The 21750-nt window shown below is 39.1% G+C and overlaps 1 protein-coding gene across 3 annotated transcripts in view; it reads left to right on the top strand.

Annotated features, from left to right (window-relative positions):
- nav1b (neuron navigator 1b) overlaps positions 1–21750 on the top strand; it is a 93284-nt gene that overhangs the window by 44676 nt on the left and 26858 nt on the right. For all 3 annotated transcript variants that reach the window (XM_036571262.1, XM_036571261.1, XM_036571260.1), the window contains exons 4-5: positions 12585–12723; positions 16984–17290. In XM_036571262.1, the coding sequence (XP_036427155.1) occupies positions 12585–12723; positions 16984–17290 (446 nt within the window). The remainder of the gene's footprint in view (positions 1–12584; positions 12724–16983; positions 17291–21750) is intronic.

The following is a 21750-nucleotide window of genomic DNA, read 5'->3' as shown; positions in this document are numbered from 1 at the left end:
TGGTAAACCTTATATAAAGCTTATGTAAAGCCAACCTAACGACATTTGATATGAAAGACTGCATTTGTGGGTGGAGCATGGATAAATCAATTAGCATAGACCACTAAAGTCTGTAGTTGGTGTCATGCCCATATTAAGAACTCACGAAATATTGTTGTATTTATCCTTATGTGTTGAAACATGAATGTTGCTAGAACCATGATTCAAGCAAGCTAATGTTCCTGTATATTGAAATGATGTTACATGAAAGCAAGGCAACTTCTAAACATTAACACTACTATACAACACCAGCTGCTGAAACTACAGGCTGCTACCACCAAAACAACTTAACTGCCACACTTGAGAAATCTTGCTGGACAGGTTGCCAGTGTAATGTCAGTTCAGTGTGCAGCAGTGCTAGCTTGTAAGTAGCAGTATTTGTATTTTGACTCCACAGAGTGCAATAGCAGTGTTTTTTAAAACACCATTTTCACTGAGAAATCCAGCTCAGACCCCGAGTTCCTAACACAGGAATGAAGCCAACTACAGAATGACCACATAACTTCAGAGGTCCATAGTGTCCTAGAAGACAAATCTCTGTATTCCACATTGCACAAAAAGGTGTTTCAGCTGTAAAAAGTTAGAATCAGGGCTACAATAAAATTTTTAAAGGTAAATGAACTGTTCTGTTAACTTACTATTTGAATAGTTGCAACATGCATCTTCAGTTAGCAATTAAAAAAATAGCTTAAAAGATATGTTTACTTTAGTCTAGATTTATTCAGATCATTTGACTTTTTAAAAAGCAAATATTTGCTTTTTTATTTATTAAAATAATTAGATTATATTTTAGATTTTTTTATTATGTGCTACTATTACTGTTTCATAAGTAGCTTATCTTTTATACTTATTTTATTGTTACTTCATTATTTTTTTAAGTATTTATTTTTCTAGAAGTATTTGTTTTTTTCCTGTTTTCCTGTATCATTGTACAACACTGAGCTGTATTCTAATTATTATTATTATTATTTTTTTTTCTTTATAGAAGTTCAACTATTGCTAACTCAAGATTTTAAGGCAACCTGGTTAGTAAATTTATAAATGTATTTATTTTTTGCTTTGGAAGTGCATTTGAAAGATAGTTATGAATAGTTGTGAATCTTGGATGTGGTGTATATTGTATTACAAACACCCTTCTATGCCCTTTAGAGTCTGACCAAGTTGTTTGCCCTTGTTTACCGCAGTGCTCTTACATGAAGTAGATGATTAAATGCCTCTAATGTTGTAAGTTATAGTTAGTGGGTGTGGTTTTGAGATTGTGCTACTCATTGCCTCCTAAAGTGTGTCATTGTGTCCAGCCTTCACAGGCCCCCCTGCTACTGTCGCTGTTTGCTCAGCACTGAATGATAGAGAGGCTCATGAAAGAACAGGATGCGGAGTCGTCTTGGGCCACACACGGAGTGTGTGTTTGTGGGTCAGGCATGGTCAGTAAGGTGGTGCTGGGAAAAGCAGTCTGAAGCTCTGCGTTGTCTTGACAGGTCCAGAGCTGCACAGCTCTCCTGGATTAGGTAGAGTTTGACACTACAGGCCAAAGAAGAAAGTACAAAGTCCCACCAGAAAACATCTGTGCATTTATTTGATTTTCTGTAGAAAAAAAAGGACTCACTTCCAATTGAATTCCAAATTCCAGTCCGTCTGTCCAGGATCGTCGTGGCTGAGCTCTAACTTTCTCATGACGATCACTCATTTCCAGGTTCCTCTACTCCTCTCTCTTTCATCTGGAGCTCATTGAGTCCGCTTTTAGAGCAAATCCTTGCCAGGCCTCCCTGCAGGTCTCTTGCGTAGAGGGAGGAAACTCTCCACTTCAAAGATGTACAGTGATGAATGTGTGGAAAGCCTTGCAGTGTTAGGCTACGTGTGGCGCGAGCTATCGTCTGGAAAAGCCATTACATCTCTCTATTACTGGCCCGGTCTAAACGTTTCACGTGATGACCAGGATTAGAGTTGAGGTGAATGAAAACATGAAGCGTGGTGAAGTGATTAAAGTAAAATCTGCACAACTGTATAAATTTGGGTTTCTGGAGAGTGACATGGAAGAGTAAATGGGCAGCGTTCATTCTACTGCTCCGAAGCCCTGGCTAAAATATGAAATGAAGTTTGTATCCTGTTTCGTTCCTCAGCCATAGTTCGTTATACATAATGCTGACTGGCCCATATAAAACTGGCTATACCCGACTGTGATTCACTGCTAAAAGCATATCTGTCCCATCTGTCCATCTCAACATGCTTTTGAGCAAGATCCCATTTGGCAAGGGGCAGCCCTTTGTCTCTTTGTCTTTGGCTTCGGGAGGGCCAGACTTAAGATTAATCCTGAAAATTGCCGTGTCAGTGTTCTGATATGAAACAGCCCCATCAGTGTGATTTAGTTAGAATGTATGTGCTGTAAATTTAAAGTACTCTTTAAATTAAACTGATGACAAAATATCTGCTATCTGATCCTGGACAGAAAGCAACTACTGGGACTTGGGAGAGACTTTCAAATGCAAGTGAGTACATAGATATATTATATATACATAGAGAATTCACAACTGCAAATATAATGCTGTGCAAAAGTCTTATGCAGCCAAAAAAGACTGTTTTAAACTATTTATCTCAGCAGTAAGTACATGTATTGTTACCTGTAAAACAGTATATAACATTAGAATAAATACAAATAAACATAATTACAGTAAGACATTACATTATTAATATGTTTAGCAGTATACAGGTTTAGTTATGGAGTTCTCGCTTCACTCCAGCCAATGGAGGAATTCATTCAGTTCCATCAGCAGCACCTGATTTCATTTAATGAAGGACTGATTAGATAAATTAAGGTTTAAATGGCAACTTGTTTATTTGTTTATTTATATTTAGTTTTTTGAACAAATAAATAAATACTTAATGCCTAGATTAATGGCTTTACATAACATTTTCTCAGGTGACCAGGGGTGCACAACTCCGATCCTGGAGGGCCAGTGTCCAGCACAATTTGTTGATTTACCTGGTCCAACACACGTGATTCCACTTATTTGTTAATTGCCAGGTTAAGTGGGTGTGTTTGAGTAGGGAAACCTCCAAAATGTGCTGGACACCGGCCCTCCAGGACCGGAGCTGTGCACCCCTGCCTTAGACTTTTGCACAGTACTGTTTGTATACAATGTCAGGTGCTGCCATTTTGGGGGGGTAATAAGATTATTAAGTTCCAAATGTGCATGAAGTGCCCCCAAAAAGTGTTTAGAGACTTTAAGCATTTAACCATTGGTAAATTTTAATGAAGTTAACTTCAAAGAAAAACACTTTTAGCACAGCGTCTGCTAAATCCTTGTGTAGGAAAAGTCTGGAGACTGCACTTGCAGTATTGTAATGGTGGAAACATTAATGTCTGATGGCTGGAGTTGTTTTTCTTCCAGTGGTGTTGGTGAGCTTGTGTTACTATACCAGCTGCCTTTTAAAAGAATACTTTGCCAAAAAGAAAAATACAGTGGAACGGTCTGTTTAAAATAAATGACACTTGGTTTAACATTTAGTTTCCTAACAAAATAAAAATGCACACATTTTTCCACATGGCAAAATGTCCAGATACTTTTTGGAGCCACTGTATAGCAACTGCAAACTGAAAAAGGTAAAAGGTATATTTATTATAATAATAATAATAATAATAATAATAATAAGTGTAGTGTGTTTAAGGAACCTTTTGGCATGTTAGTTTTAGATTATGTCTTCTCCTGCATTTATTGTACTTGGTTCATTTTGCTGTGGACTCCTATCACCCCTTGGAGGAGTGGGGCTAGGAACAGCCCTGGGGGTCTGTGTATGTGTGTGTGGAGAGAGAAAGAGAGAGAGACATGGGAGCTTGGTAGAGAACGAGTTGTTAGAGATAAAATAAGCTTCACTTGTGTACAGCGTGGCTGTGGCCCCCAACAGCTGGAAAATAAAGCACCGCAACTAAACGCAGCGTCTCCTAATAGCGGTGAGTGCTACTTTTTTTTATCAGTATTACTAGTAGTTTGCAGTTTCTAATCAGTTTAAGTATACAGCTATCCCTTCAGAAGCTTCTGCTTTCGAGTCTGGGGGTCCTACGTGCGAAAATATGTTGAAATGCTTTTGGTCAGAAGCAAAATGGACAGGCTGGGTCCATCGTTAAAGAGAGGATGTTACTGACAAGCAGAGGAAGAGAATGAAAAGCAGAGGATGCTAAATGTAGCACATAGCATTATGCTCACATCCTGCTCTTTTAAACTAAAAACAAGCCTGCAGTGTCTACGTGTATAACACAACTGAAAGACTCAAAGAGAACCAGACATCAGCTGCTGCCTTGACTCTTTAATGACACTTGCAGACAAAAAGAAGTTCCTGCTAGTAATTAAGACACTGTGGTGGCGTTCACGTGCACTTATCTTGTAATTACGATACTTCCGACAGGACGCTAAAGGCGCTATATGGTGTGATTATTTACCTGTCAGGCTCTCAGTAATCCTGTTGCTGTACAGTTTGCTGCTGGCTGAGCAGGGTGAGCTACATCTGGGTGTCATTAGGAGAGAGAGCGATGCCGGTGTGCGCGGTGGACGTTCCGGGGGAGGGGGGGGTGTCCCTGCACACACACTCCTCCTCCGGCTCGAATGGTTTGAATGAGAGTTTGAATCGAGTGCTGAACTGCAGGCGAGTGTAGAGGAGACGAGCGCGTGCCTTAATACAGGGCGCGAGGACTAGAATGGACTAGATGAGCGCGCGCGGTCATATCCAACGGCCGGTGAGGTCGAGCAGGATCCGGCTGGTGTGAGTACAGCGGTTTTTATCAAGAGAGAAAGACAAAGAAACGTCTCAACAGGCGCGTTTCACTGTGATTTACAGCTTAGTGTCGAAGTTCAGTCAGCAGTTCTACATAGACCAGCCCAGCCACTAGAACTTGTAGACCTTTTCACCTTGTTTTCTTTGTGGTAGTTTAGCAAAATGTGCGGCGTTTTTTGTGAGAGATGTTGTAGCTAACGCTAAAGGGGAACTCCGCCAATTTTTCCAAATTTCTACATAATTAAATGGTTGAGATGTAAACAGAGTCTTTCAGAGAGGTTTGGTGTGAAATGCTCCTTTCTAGAGAAACCTACTGGGTCACAGTGGTGGTGATAGGAACCAGACGTCCACCTCTGAAAGCTCCCTCAAAGTTATTACACGAAGTGGTTATGAATACTCTGCCTGATGCCTGAGACGTTGTTTTATTGTGATAAAGTTTTGGCCTAAAACGTCTTGATAAGGCATTTATTTGAATCAATTCATGGATAAGGAGTACGTGCAGGGCTTTGTGAGGCAAAATAGTCCCCAGAGAAAACGTATTTTCCACTGTTTTAGCATCAACATTACATATAAAAACTCAGAAGACACATTTAGGTTCACTGGTGCTTTTGGTAGTAAATAAAATGGCTATATTAGTGTTGTGGACATGATGACCCCTGGTTCCTATCACCACCACTGTGACTAAGTCTTTACAATGAACCATTTCACGCCTAACCACTCTGAATGACTTTGTTTATATCACGAAGACAGAATAATGCATATATTTTTTAAAAATCAGTGGAATTCCCCTTAGTGTTGTAATTTTACGCCTCCTTGTCTTGAGTTCAGCCAAGTTCATTATGAACTGTCGTCTGAACATGACTGTTCTGAGCCGTTATGGAAATGTCAACGGTCTCTCCGTTTACAAATGCTCACACCAGGAAATCTGTGGCTTTGTCAGTGAGCAGTGGGCCTTTCCTTTGTCTTTACCTTCTTTAGCATGTCTGTAGCTTCTGATCTCCTGAAAATGCAGCTGTGTAAGTCAGCCTTCAGTTCCTGGGCAGTTGAAGAACAACAGACCCACAGTGATGTTGAATAGTTTAGAGTAAGCAGTATGGGCTGAAGAAAATGTAAGCTTTCTGAAAAGAAAACAGGAGAAAGCAAAATACGATTCGTTTGACCCCGTTTCCTCCCCAGGGTCTGTGTTCAGTGAACATTCCCAATGGAAAAAAATGTCTTAAGACCAGCTCTTTTTGTTTCTGGAGAAATTAAGCAGATCTCAGTGTTGTATGCAAGAAGGATCACTGTCTTCTGAGTTCTTTTTGTCCAACCCCCCCAGGAAAAAACAAGGAAGTAAGAGATCAACATAAACATTTAATTGTAAGCCGTTCTGGAGATAAATGAGAAAAGAATGAGTTCTTCTGCAATAGCTAATGGATTTCTGATATGGTGAGAGGGTTGTATGAAAGAAGGATGAGATCTTATGCTTTCTTAGCTAGGTTATACAGACTGAAGTGAGATGAGTCAGGGACAAATGAGTTGTCAGGACAAGAAAATGCAAGGGTGGTTCTGAATTTCAGAGAGATGATAACATTGCTCAAGTGTCGTTCTGATTTCAAATGTCTAGGGATGAGATTAAGAATGACATTTATATAGAATATTTCTTTCTGCTGGGTTACACCAGAGTATCTTTTAAAACTTTAGTGTCAGGATTTTTTAAGCTTAGGCTACAAATGGTGTCCTAATCCATCTTTGACAGCATGATAAAGCTAATAACTGTTGGACAGGTAGCTTTAAACTGACACTAGCACTCATTGCATTTTTTTCATTTCTCTGTGACAGTGAGTGCCAGATCACAACCACTCCTCCTCCCTGGGGCAGCCTGTATGAAGCATGCTGTCATAATTTTCTGTAAGGGCACTGTTCAGTTTAGCTGTTGTCTCATATTGCTTCATACACCCCCAAATTGTGGTGCTTATGTAATAGTGTTTATATTCGAAGCATATTGGTACTATTAAATGAATTAGAACCACATGTGTATATTGCATTTTAATTGAGATTTAGTCACTTCCAAATATGAGCTCCTTTTCATCTGCTCTTTTCATCATTTTGTTGACCCCCTGCAGGTTAGAGTCCTTTTGATCCGAATGTTAACCTCTGGCCCGTCCTGTGGAGCACTCGTAAAGTTCTACAACTCCGCTCCACTAATCATTGGTGTTTGGTTGTGTGTTTAAAACAGCATTGCTACTTGTTTCGCAAGTTTGGACATTTTACAGATTGGACTTCAGCTTACTTCAAAGGAAAAAGTGGTCTCGATTAGTTTGAGCTAAACCAGTGAGAGGAATACAGCAGCTTGTTAAGTCCAAGTTTAAGGTCAAGGTGAGGTTGTAGTTGAACACGCACTGTTAATTGGGTTAGTTCTGAACCTCTAGTTAAGTTTTTCTTCCTTTATAAAGAGGAGGCTGGATGTTTTATAGGACAGGTCTGGTTCTTGTTCAGCTTTGTCACAAAGATAAACCCGCAGACCTTTGTTTGTATTAAAGGGGAATTCCAAAATTTCTGCATAATTTGATTGAGATGTAAACAGTCCTTCTGAGTGGTTTGATGTAAAATGGTGTATTTTAAAGGAACTTACAGCTGAAGATTTCTTTATAGTAGTGGTGAGAGTACAGTACAAGTACCGTCTACAGCAGAAATATAGCCATTTTATTTACTATACATAACAACTAGTGAATCTCTGTGTGTATTTTAAGCTTTTTATGTAATGTTGATGGTGAAATAGTAATAAATCTGGAACATTTTTGGGTATTATTTTGCTTTATAACAACCTGCAAAAATGTTTTAGGTCAAAAGCTTGTCTCAGAAACTATCATAAAGGTGTGTTTCATGACATCAGGCAGCATTACCAGTTCATATAATACCTTCTTTGATGAGGCATCAAACACTTTAGATGATTAGTCTGATTCATTTTACAACTGCTGTGAACAATTCAGGCTCTGTATGTTTCTCCAGAACAGAAATTTGATTTCACATCAAACTGCTCTCTATGACTTTGTTTACACCTCAGTCTTTACATTGTGCATAATTTGAACAGTTCCCCACAACTTAGACGTAAAAGTTATGACTTTTCTGATGGATGGGGAAAATGTGCTTGACTGAAAAGGGTGTAAACTCAGTCACAGTTGGCATGAATAATGAAAAGTGGGAGTTGTCACAAAAAGCCTCTGATGCTTTTGGCAATGGGAGTAGAACTTGGGGAGGAGTACAGTGCACCATAATAATAACTCCCCCTCCCTGACTGATATTTCAAACCCAAACAGCCTTCCCACTCAGAGTCATTTCTCATTTTTTAATCATAGAACTAGAGTACAAATCAACCAGCCAGCTTGGATCCAGTCCAGCAAAAACATTGGCTTAATTTTCACCCCCTTTTCAAGCCTGGGGTCAGTTAGTGCTGACCAGCTTGCTCCTTTTTTTCCCTCACTGCCTGTCAGTCCTTTGCTCTCTTTCTCACTCTCTCACACACAAACGTCTTTACACACTGAAAGCAGACACTCTGAATCAGTGCCTCATGCACCCTTAGGGCCTATTAAAAGAAATAGCCCCAATACATCAACACACAACCTCCGTACTTGTCCGCACTTGGACTTTTTCTGTGGGAGTTAGAGTTTGTATAAACATTGCAGACCTAGTTTAGTATCTTAAGTTTGGGTTGCTCAATTTATTAATACTTGAATTGAGTGTTCATGGTTCAGCGGCCTAATATTAAGACCCAGTTTTGTAGAGGAATGTGATTCTTTTTAGTGGAAAGTCCAAGAGTTTCTGCCTTTTTTCCTTCTAATAGTTAACTTTGACCCTGACTTTAGGGTTTATTGAGTTATTAAAACAGTGACACACCATTTTCCTTGGACATAATTGTATTTTCATCTGAGCTGTTCACTTATTCTTGTACCAGATTCAATCCTAATTCTACGTTTATACACACGGAAACACATAAATCATGTCACAGTTCAGCACGACAAGCAAAATCACCCCTTTTCAGAGACACACCTAACCAACCACTTGTCCCATTGTCCTTCTCCTTCTTGTCTGTTTTCCTCCAGACCAGCATGTGGTGGCCTGGTGGCCTTCTGGCAGACATTGGAAATGCGTTGCGCTGTCTTTCGCAGCTGTAAAATGACTAAGTGAGATTTATGGGGTTCTCACTGAGTGTGGAGAAAGCAGTGGTCTGCCACTTTGTCTTTCAGCTCAGAAAGAGACAGAGAGAGCCTCTGGAGGATGCCAAACTCAGCTGGGAGTAAACTTCTGTCCCATTCGGCCCAGACTCTGATGGAGTTTCTTCTGTTGCGTTCAGTACTCTGGTTTTATCTGGTCTGTTATAGTGGTGGTGTTTACTTAGAAATAACAAGTTGAATTGCACAGTAACTTTGAGTTTTGGGTCTATGGACAGCCTTGAGGTTTTTCTTCAACTATGCACTTGTCTGGGATTTATGTTTTAAACATGTTGGCTTAACTGTAGGTAGGGTATAACAATACACTGAGCCCATGATTTGAATTGATTCATGATACCGGGTTCATGATAGGGCTGTCAGATGGGATCATGTTTGTCTGTTTGTCCAGTATTCAAATATATTTGAAATTTAGATACATTCTTTAAAAACATAAGGCACTCAGCAAAAAGCATCCCCAAAAAGTTCCTAAAAAAGGTCTTGAAGAAGTGCCCTGCAGACAAAAGAGAGAGGAAAAGCCATCTGCTCCATAGTTGACATACACTAGCTACATGATTAAATGTGGTTAATTAATGAATCAGTAAATTAATTTTGTATATGTTGTGTTGTGTTGTGTGTTAGTCTTTGATATGACCTGTTCTTTTGCCCTCGCAGTTGTAATATCGTGCTGTGATATCACCTCCACTCCAAAGCCCAGAAACCTGCTGACACATTGTTTTACAGCCTGTCCGGCTCCAGAGTGCCACCCTTGCATTTCGAATGAGTGTAAATGGAAACCTCTGTGGAAAGAGAAGGAGAGATGATGTTTGTTCTTGTGCTCTTGTGCTGCGGTGTTCAGGGAGCCGTGCAGCTGCAGAGCCCTGTAGGCAATACCCATTCTCTCCCCGGCCCTCACAACCTGTGATTAACGCAGACTGCCTGTTCCTTAACTTGGCCTTCCAAGATTCGCCAGGCTGTTTTTGTCCTCCCCCGACACTTTGGCACGTATAATTCCCTTTTTCCATTGGTGAAGACTCAGCTTAACCACTGAGTAATTTAGGCTCTGCAGGAGAGATGGGATGGAAGTATCCCTGCAATGCTGATTGTTGCCTACAAATGCCAAGTACAAATGAGAGGCATTTAAAGAAAAAAGAAGTGCACTCAAATACAGAGCACTCTTAAACGTTTTATGAGGATGCAGAGCATGCAGTACCTGCCACTAAGTGCTTTCATCTAGCTGAAATATCTAGCTGAAGTATTGACCTTGCTAGATGAATCAGCAGGATAGAGACAATATAGAATGGACGGTTTGTTCTGTGTGATTCTCAAGGTGCTTCTATGTTCTTTTCAAATAGCGTTGTTTGTTTATGTGTTGATTGTGGCTGAATATCATTACAGTGACAGATGGAGCAATTAAAGTGGCTCTATTAAAAAAGCGAAGGCTGGATTGCAGTTCTTTATTGAGCTGAGCTGAGGTGGTTTGTTAATCGTGAGCATTTAGTTTGATGGTAGAAAAGCAGCTGTAAAATTGTGCGATCCGATTTGATTTCATTCGGGTCCATTTGTTTTTAACGTCTGAGCGTAGGAGATACTTTGATGATTGATTAGGAGAAATGAGATGAAACATGGAGAATTACTGAACATGTACTGAAGACTTGAACTAGAGATGTTCCACTTAGCCGCACTCATGTAGACAACATAATAAGGGATCTACCAACCACAGCAGATGAAGATGAAGAGGCTGAGAGAAAGTCTTGCTGAGGAACTTCACTGTCCTCCCATGAACTGCTAAAGAGCATCAGAGAACTTAGCTGTGAAATGAATCCCTAGCAGAATGATGGAAAATGTGTTAAACTAGCTTGACCTAATTCTGCCTGTGCTGTATCTATTATCCCAGTTCTCAGATTCACTTCATTTAAACTGTGTTCATTCATCTAAATGCACTTCATGCAGAGACTGAGCTTTGTGTTGGTGTATGAGAGGCAGAATGTGGCCTGGCCTAAACCAGGTGTGTTAGCGTGTCAGGGAGGTAGCGTACTAGTCTGGGCTGTCAGCAGCTGTCACTGTGTATTTGCCCCACTTCCTCAGCTTTCAGTCCTCTTCAGTCACCTAGAAACTTTAGATGTGCACTTGTGCATATTAGAGCTGCATGATATGATCAAAGTATCATATTGCTGTTATATTACTACATATAATAACATTACAGTATGACATTTGGATCAGTTGTTGCAATTATATTTATAAAGCGATCCATCAATGGGACTAGACAAGAGGGCTACAGTGGCTACAAAGTCACAGCAAGAGTTTGCTAGAAGATGGAGTTCAGGCTTAGAAGTGCAGATGGTTTTAAGAGTCAAACTAGAAAAATGGATTAACAACATTTTCAAAAGTGGTGGCAGTAAAAATTTATTGCGTTAACATGTTATTAAGCCCTGCAATGGACTGTCCAGAGTGTATCCTGTCCAGCCTGTCCAGAGTGTATCCTGCCTTCCCACCCAAAGGCTCTGGGATGGGCTCTAGCAACCCAGAAGACTCTGTGACCCAGAAGGATAAGCGGTTTAGAAAGTGTGTATGTGTGTGTGTGTAAAACATGTTAACACATTAACTTGACTTCACTTATAAGAACATTGCTGTCACATTAGCTAACGCAGTGGTTACAGTTGGAGAATTCTAAGAGAATCTGATTTGATGCGGTCCTATTTCCAACCAAATATCAGTTGTGTTATTAATGGTGCATATTTAGGAATGTGTGAAAATTCAGTTGCTCTGGCAGTTTGTCAAAAGGGAAAAATATGCAACAAAAAAAAACAAAAATCTCCAAGGCAATCGACCACTTGGGCAACAGACTCTTCTTTTTTAAAATAAAAAACATTCAATGATTGCTTGGAGCACTCATTGCCATGTTGTGGCCTCTAATATTGTGATAGCTATTAATAAGCAGTACATCATGCAGCAAAAGTGCATCTATGTGTGGTTGAGTGTGTGGCCTCTGCATGACCTGAGTGTAAGATGGTGTGAATCATGCTGCACTCATACGGGGCAGTAGGTGAATCCTGCCAGTCTGATTAGCAACAACCATGCTGTCCTCTTTCAAAACAGATGGACGACCCACAGGCTGGTGGGCCGAGCCAGAATGTTGAAGTGGCCCAACTTTGTACAGCCAGTGATATCTCTCAGTCCTCTCAAAGTCATAAGTGTCACATACTGCGTGGTCATTCATGTTTTGCCGTTGTCTGTTGGAAAGGTGCTCTCTGTAAAGCCCAGACTGTTGAACATAAAGCTTCATGAGCAGCTTGGTGCTCAGCATGGCTCAAAGAGTTTTGATAGCAGACTGGCTCGGTCTCTCACTCTGGTCATATGGTGAAGTCAGCTGACTCTTTAGGATCCTCACACCATGGAGGTTTTCCCATACTACTGCTGTCCCACTGCTTGTTTCTAAAATAAGTAAAATGATACACTTTCAGTGGGTCAGCAACCTGCGGGTGTTTTATAAGCTTCTTCATTCGCCTCGTAGGCAGTGACCATTTAGTTCTAATTCAAATTGAATGAATGTGTGCTAATTTAATTCTCCCTCTCTCTGTCTCTTTGTAGGTGGGATGAGAGTAGCTCCATCAGCAGTGGTTTGAGTGACGGATCTGACAATATAAGTTTAGAGGAGCTGAATGCTAGCTCCTCCCTCAACTCACTCCCCACCACACCTGTTGGCTCCAGACGCAACTCCTCCGTAATGGTAAGACCCCGCTTATTGTATACATGGGCAAGAGTCATTCACCTACACCAAAGGATCCCAAAGTCACTCACACTATGCACACTTTTTAAAGGCTGGGTATTGTGTAGGACATTGTGTAGGATATTTTTGATTAATGTTTACCTTAAATTTTGGTTTAAAAACTACAGCAATAGTGAATAAGTAAATAAGGTTGGGTTGAATGATAATAACCATTTTTAAATTAATATTTACCTTACCTTAAATTTATGTTTAAAACAATGCTGAATGAGTTTCTAAGGTCTATTATACCCATGGTTCATGGTTCAGTGATTATTATACATCAGTGATGGTTTTTATTACCTTGTAGCATTAAGTTTAAAGTGCTTATCAGAGCACAGAGGCAAAAAATGAACTTTCTGCACTTTTAACCAAGAAAGCAGCAGCCTGGCAGGCAGTAGTTTGTACTTGGGCACATATGCATTGTGAGAGAGTCTGTGGCTGTAAAATTATCAGTGAGCAACAAAAATGTTCAGTAACACATGCTACAGATTGCATACAGCCTAGCAGTTAGTGCCCTAAATGCAAATGGATAAAGGGTACAACGACCCAAAACCAGATTCTTTTGCGGTCAGTATTATGATACAATTGGAGAAGACTGTTCTATATAGAACCTTATTGAAAATAATTATATATTGCACCAAGAAGTGTTTACGATGTTAAGTTTTTAACAGTAGAAAAACACTTGTTTGGTGCTGTATAGAACCATTTCAAAAAAGGTTCTGTATAGAACCATATGCAACATATTCTCCCTCAGTCTGAAGAACCATTTCACCATGCGAAACCATTTAAGCATAAAATGGTTCTATATAGAACGCATGGTTCTAAATCGAACCATCGCCTTTACTAAAGAACCTATGAAGAACCATCTTTTTTAGTGTAGTGTAGTGTAGAGTGTAGTGTTAGTGCATATGCAGTGAGTAAAGTGTCACTTGTTTTATATGTGTTTATGGGTGGAGGCCTGGACCACACACCACAATATACGCATTGTTTATGTCTCTGTTTTTCAGCTGTGTTTATTCTTTGGTCAACAGTGGAACAGAATTACATCTGAGACTTAGTTTTATGTTAGCTCATGTAAAGATTTTGTATTTGATTGCAACAGACTAGAATTTTGGAATGTGATCTGAGATTTTCTGTTGTATTTGTTGGACTTATGTTGGCAGTGTCCTTATTTTTTGTGTGAATTTGAGGCTGTTTACACTTGGCATTAAAATGCACCCTGTGTCTGGATGTTGTCTATATATGAAAATAAACATAATATGCATATAAAAGACAAATGTAACCATGTTAATGATCTAAATGTGTTTTGTATCTTGCTGTCCTGCTAGATTAAGCTGTCTTTATTCACAGTCTAATGTGAAAGATTTTGATAATGACCCATGTGCTGTGTGCAACACAACCACACATAACTGGCAGTCTGGCATTCTACATTCAGCAATTAAACCTCAAGACAGAAGAAATGGATATGCTGGTCTTCTTGGGCAACAACAAGCATGGAGCTCAATTTATAGAAAGTAATTGCAATTAAAATCATAGTAATAATGTTGTTTAGAAAAGCTGCCCGAATCGTTCAGCCCTTCTGATCATTGCTGTTCTCACAGAGCCTGCAACCTGTTCAGGGTTGCCAGATTGGGCAGGATTTTCAGTATAACATATAACTCGAATGCAACTTGCTATGAAAATAATTATACATCAGTGATGTTTTTCATTACCTTGTAGTAATTTTAAGTAAGTTTTAACAAGAAGCAAACAAAATTTATGCAGTAGTGCAAAATAATTGTAATAAAAATAATAATGATAATTATAATTGTGGTACTACTAATATTGATTAATGCAACAATTACTACTATGAAAAAATACCATAATAGCAACAATAAGAATAGAAAAGGGTTTTTCTCATTCGGTTATTGTAGTTAAATGTGTATTGGTCGTTTAATATTCTTACAGAATATTCAAGATAATATTTGATTATAGTTTCGAAAATGAATATATTTGTCAAAAATACGAAGTCGTCTTGGGACGCACCTTCTCAAGACCCTAAAAATAACAACCAACACCAGTTAACACGTGACACAGATATATTGCATCTGTCGAACTCCAGGCCAGAGAAGGATGTCTGAACCATATGAGAGTCCTGGCTTCAGTTTCCTGCATTTGAATTAGGAGCAGCTGAAGCATTATTCCATACTTCCTTTGTTCGTCTGAGATATAGACCTACGCTAAGCAGCTCGTGCTGAAATCTTTGCTCTGAGATACTTATAATTTAGAAGTGTGGCAATTCAGACTCAGCGGGGGTAAGGAGAAATAAAGCCTCGTTAATAGGCTTGCTGGGTTGCCATGGCAGCGCGGCATTATTATATCATGGCGTGATATGATAACTTGGGGATATGTGGTGTTGTTGAATGTGCCATCTGCGCTTTTATAGCAAATTATGAGAGAGGAGTGGCAGCCCTTGGCATTGCTGTTTACCTTTATTACACCATGTACTGTTCGGCTATGCTTCATTTGTCTACATTTCCCAACCCGTCATCACAGGCATTACTAGCAGTTCAGCACATGCTAATTCAGATCCACAAAGAGCAAATAGGGTTTCTTTTCCTTCAGAATCATCTCAGTCATTAGGCTCTTGAGAGCTTTGTATGTTCATGGTTTGGTTTTCTGTGTAGGGAAGAGTACTTGTAGAGTGGCCACTATAACCAACATCTGGCAATCTCAGTACATTGCCTAGCTATTGTATTTCTAATGCATGCGTAATATCTTCGTCTCATTATGTATGAATAGTTACCTAAATCATATGACTCTTCTATGTGCGGTAGTATTTTTCCATTGTGGCATGCAAAAACTAGGCACTTGGTTTATGAAAACCTAATATCTTGCCATGTTTCGACATCACCACCCCGCAAATAGCTCATGGCCAAACAATAAACTACTCTAAATCATGAGGTAGATGCAGTTGTGTCTTCCAGGCTATTATTGGTGGTGTACTTTGGGACTGGAGTAATTTACTGTGGAGTTTTGTGGTGAGGAAAAATATGTTTGTGTGGCTCATATCTGCTGTTTTCATAGGAATGCGACAAAACATGACCTGAGACCTAAATTCAGAGCACGTCTCAGACTTAGATGGCTTTGATGTTATGAACAGAGAGAGCAAACGTAGAGATGAAGTCCTAGGAGAGTGTTCAGTTTTCTTTGGAGCACATTTAATGTTATGCTTCCTTAAGACTGAAATCAATCTCTCTCGCCATCATGTTTTTCTATGGCCCTGTAGACGCTCAGATCAGGCTGTTGATAACTGCGACTGATTTGGGACGGCTTGCGAGATAACAGATAAACGCATTCAGACAAAATATGCAGTACATGTGTGTGTGTGTGTGTGTGTGTGTGTTTCGTTAAGCTTCTTTTGTTTGTTTTTCTTGCGCAAGTTTTCAGACAGGGGAAAAGAGCACTCTAAAAATACTGTAACTGAAGTTCCTGACCAGTACCTTGATGTCTTGAGGTTGTATCTGTAGGGGTATGCTGAATTTAGCGTTATTGCGATAAATCTGGTCACAGTTTGCTTTTCTGAGCATGTCATGGATATTGTCAGTTCTTAATGTACACTGACCGACTTCATGTTTCATTGCAAATAGAACATAATTTACCTTGTTTAAACATTGACTAAAAATCTTTACTCTTATGATTTGATAATGTGTCACTGCTGGGGTCACCAACTTATCTTACCTCGAAGAAACTAAATGTTGTGATCTAGTGGAACCGTCAATGCACAAATGTGGCTTTTTCTGCCACGTAACCTAACAAACTTCTGAGATTTTCATTCAGTTTGTGTCACAAGCTACCATACTGAACAAGAAAACACAAAAATAGCAATGTAATTCACAAATTAGTAATGTTTTATCGGTACTGTGATTGACACAAATCAATAATAAGTGCTTGCAGATCTGAACTGTGGTTTGAGCGAGCTCATGTGTTCTTTAGGAAAAAGGTCCAAGGCATCCACTAAGAAAGAAGCCTTGTGCATATTTTATACAGTGATAGAAAACACACAGAAAGCACTTGTTCTACACACTAAAAAGGATAAAATGATTTTACTCTTGCCAGTGGGGACATGCACATGAATATGTATCGTGAATATGTTTGCTATATTGCCAATCACTATTTTGTAATACAACACCCATAAGACAAGTGACATAGAATGTTTTACTTGTGCCTTTGTTTTGTCAGCTGCGTACGGATGCAGAGAAGCGCTCCTTGGTGGAAAGTGGGTTTGCTTGGTACAGCGAGGACAGCAAGACCTTGCGGAAGGCCGACGATGGGACCTATGACACGGGCAGCCTGAAGACAGAGTCCACCAGCAAGTATCGAAAGAGCAGGCCAGCAGAGGGCACTGGGCAAGAGAAGACAGGAAGAGGAGAGCTAAAGAAGCCGCAGAGTCTTGGACAGCCAGGAAACTACAAAAAAGGAAGAAATCCTCCAGTTGGTGTCACTTCTCCCATCACGCACACGTCACAGAGTGTGCTGAAAGTGGCAGGTGAGAATGAGAAATACATTTGGATATTGCAGTTATGCTTGTGTTTGGGATGGGATGGTATGAGAATCTGCTGTCATCATCTCAGAGAATAAAATGATAAGTTTTCTGTATTGTGGTACTGCTAGAATATACGGAAAGGGCCTTAAAAGCGTTATTACATGCTGAATTTTTTCTGTAAAAAGTATGTTTGGAATCACTTGTCATATAAACAATTGCTGTTATTTCATTAAATTATAACTTAATAATGTAAAGTGACATACTAAAAGATATTTTAACATGTATTAAATATGTCAAGTTTTTTTTGGAACAGCAAGAAGTTATTTAATAATAAATAATGTACTGGTATTATCTATTTAAAGTAAAGATTTGATCAACACTTTTCAAATACAAGGTGTTTTTGATGTTAGTATTATTATAACTTCATTCTTGGTCTTGTACATCCTTCTTAGTCATTGTAGAATTATCTACAGCTCTGTTCAACGTTCTGGACTCATCTAATAGTTCATTATTTACAGCTTCCTACAAATTAGTGGAAATGTAAAAATAAAGTAGTAAAGCAGTAGCATTGTAATAGAATTTTATACATGTGCCTGTAATATTTCTTTTTATCATCAAAAATCTATTGAAATTGTTGCTTGCTCTAGTATTGTTTACTGTTAATAACCATGTAAGCATGTGTTGTCTTGCTACGTGTTTTTTAGGGAGTCTCTAGCAGTAGGTTGTTTACCTTCACTGTGGTTCTTTAAAAAGATGGTAATCACGGATATCAGAATTATTGAAGTTTGAAAACTGGTAACCATCCCATCCCTACTTTGTATGCAGCCATCACACTTGCATGCATTTACTTCAGAAGATGAAATAAGATGTCTTTAAACATGTAAACACACCACTACACTAAACACATCATTTCCTCTCAAGCTAGCATATGCTAACACGTATACCCACATCTCAGCTGTAGATGCATTCCTTTTCGACATCAAAGCTCTTTCCCAAGGCCCTGACGAAGGTCATGGTGGTAGAGAGAGGACTTCTGCTGCATGATCTGCAGTAGACACGGACAGCACCTAGCATGCAGACACCGAAACAACAAAACACTTATCTGTCTTACCGCGCTGTAGCTTCGTGACTCTGATTTGGTCTAAAGTACAAAGCCTTTTTGTTCTCTAAACCCACAGGCCCACTTGAAAGGATTAAGTGTTAATGGCTTGGCATTATGACTTGGATGTGATCTGGGGTCAGTCAGAGGAGGAACATATTTGTTAGCTTGTTTTTGCTAGTCACCCCTGCCATCCATAACCCCCTCAGAAATGAAGACCAGATGTGATGTTGAACTCAGGCAAATGTCACTTCAGCAGATATCAGAGAGATATCGCAGCGGATGAGTGGTTTTCTTGAGCTGATGCCCGGGTTTGATTACCGTGAAGTCCTTAGGAGTACAGGGAGAGCTTAATTCAGCCCTCCCTAACTGTCCATTTCTCTGGCTTATAGATAAATGCTCAAGGGAGAAAAATGAATAATCGTTTTGATTCAGGTTGCCAGCGCATTCATTTCACCTCATGAGGACTTTTACTCATAGATGGGTTCTTTGTGATATTTTTGTAACCTTTCCATGCCAGATTCATGGGTTAGAATGACATTTAAATGTCAGAGACACAGCACTGTTAGCTGAAGGACCATTAGCTGTGATGCCTCACGGCATTTCAAATAGTGCTTTAGCAGCTAGGTGCAATAATTCAGGGATCTCAAATGGTGTCACTACATGGGGTCAGTTTCTGGAATGTTCCTGTATGACATTGCATCAGGTCCAGAAAACCACCAGCTCTTTAGTCTAGAGGCGGGTAATGTGATAATGTATTGTTATCGTCACCAGTTTTGTTATTGTGATAATCTGCTTTTCTGAGCATGTTATGTTACATACATCATTCATGCTTTAAAAACACTGACCAACTGCATGTTTCATTACAAGGATAGCATAATTAGTAATGTTTAATTGGATTTAGTGTGGTACAGTATGTTAAATGTTAACCCCTTAAATGGCCAAGGCCCACCGGCAGGTCCAAAGTTTTATTGCCTACTTCTGTGACCTAAAATAGCTCAGCCAGTTTGCATTAAAGTCCCTGTAGAGTATAATAAGCCATATGTAATAAGACTTGGATTTTAAGAGATTAAATGAAGAACTTTTACCAAACATTTTAGATGGCACTTTTTGAATGTAACACTGCTAGTGTGTCAAAATACTGTGATGCATATTGTGAACGTCTTAATATGTGATATGATATTTGTTCCGTATTGTCCACCCCTACTTTAGCCCATGGGAGTATAGAAACAGATAATAGTGGAGAGGATATCAGAATATTTTTGATTAATTCAGTGCTGTTTTTGGATGTTCTATGATTTTAAAATAAAAGGCTATGATCATCAGACTCAAAGAGCCAACTGCCTAGAATGTGTTTTGGCTGCTCTGTAGCTTATTTCACACTCTACTTAATGTGAAACAAAAATTGTTCTTTCTGTGAACACTTAGCATGCCTAATTGGAATTATCGTCAAAGAAATGCATGCACTCAGATATTCATAATAACGAACAGGAGATTCATAATAATGCAGTTAATTACATACCCTAATTTTTAAATTTTACAATTTTCACTGCAGATCTCAGTGATATCACTTCCACCAAATGTCCTTCATCTTATTTTCGTTATTTTATTGTTTTTAATACACAGTCGCATGCAAAAGATTCAGTACCCCTCATCAAATTACGTTTTGTTGATTTTCTGAGTAAAAATAAGTTAACACATGCTCTATAGTAAGCAAGCTTAAATATGCCAGTTTTATTTGCTGAGTTTAACATTAAAAAAATAAAACATATTAAATGTTCCATGACCTTTGTACATGACTTTTTTTTTCACTAATATGTTAAAATAAATGGGAATTGTACATGAAAATGTGCAGAAATGTCTTCTCTATAGACAGTGTGTTAACTTATTTACACTTAGAAAATCAACAAAACGTAATTTGATGAGGACGCCCATACTTTGGTATATGACTGTACTTCTGAAAGTACGTCGATTAATGAAGGCTAGTGTTAACCTGATGATAATAGGCTGATGCATAGTGTCTATTATCAAAAGGATCTTTAAGGAACTATAAATAATGACCATTAGGAGATTTTTCTCTTTTTCTCTGTTTCATCAAGATCTGTTTCAAACAAAATTAGCCTTTTTTTAAAACTTGGCCTGGCCCTTGAGCTAAATGTGTAAAATGGCTATGATCACATTTGATTTTTGCTGATCAAATGAGAAAGAGTGAAGGCATGATTTTGCATACGCAAACATTTATTTGCAAAACATTTGGCTCATATTAAAAACAACAGTGCTAGACAGCACAAGCAAAAGCATCATTACTGCTTTCATCTTGCATATGACTCTGTCAAAGCTGAATTCGTTTGAGTCACTTAAAAAGCATTGATTGATGATGCACAGTCAACATTACAATTTCACTTGTAAGCAGCTCCAGGGTTTTGTCAAAACTTTTTTTCTTAATGTTAAAGGGCTGTGGTGTTTGGCTAATGTTTAAGACTGATACAAAGCATAGGATATGTGTTTTTAGACATCAGTAACATATAAATTGCGCTCTGCTCAGCAACAATCTTTGGTAAAACCTCATAGTATTTTTAGCAGGAGAAATGATCAAGGGCCATTTGCTCTCTGTCCTAATCCTAATGTGGCCAATTACATGGATGAAAGACTTAGACCTAGACAGGCACTCGTATTCTGGGGCATGAGATTTAAGAACAGCCACAATGTGTGGTTTTAGAGTATTTTTGTTCAGCACTTTTGTATGAGTTGTTTTGTTAATGTGTTGCCTCCTTTCCCTGCCCTGACACAAACACCTATAAGTCATTCCATGACAGCTCAAAATGGGATCTGATCACACTCAGTCTTAAGTAAATACAGATGGCTCTTTGCTTACTTGTCTTCTCTTTCTATACACTGTGAGTCACATTACGAATGTTCAGATTTGAATGAACACACTGAGCCATGCTGCCTTGATGCTTTCTTCCAGGCTTTGAGTGATGACTTTGAGTGACGTCATGCCCCTAGGCATTTTTATGAACTCAACTTGTGAGCGACTTTGACCACATGCAGACAAAGACGATTACGTCATAAGGTTGAGGTCTGCGCCATAAACACACGTGTTGCACTCCCACACGGACTGAAGGAAGATTGAAGTATAGCATGTTGATGATGTTTAAGTCATGCAGCAGTGGGTTTTACCTTGGGCTTCAGATGTTTTGTTCCCTGGCCTCATTATGATTATTTCGCTTGGTTGTTAGCTTTCGCATGGTCATTAGCTTTTGCTTGCCAGTTTTCACCACTCAAACAGAGAGACTGCGGGGAAGGCATTGTTTTGTCAAAACTGTGTGGGCTGGACAAGACACATCAGCCTTGTGATGGTTGA

This window comes from Colossoma macropomum, unplaced genomic scaffold, assembly GCF_904425465.1.
Source record: "Colossoma macropomum unplaced genomic scaffold, Colossoma_macropomum, whole genome shotgun sequence".
Classification (NCBI taxonomy): domain Eukaryota; kingdom Metazoa; phylum Chordata; class Actinopteri; order Characiformes; family Serrasalmidae; genus Colossoma; species Colossoma macropomum.
Note: the sequence above shows the minus strand (reverse complement) of the source record. Positions and strands in the feature narration are given on the sequence as shown.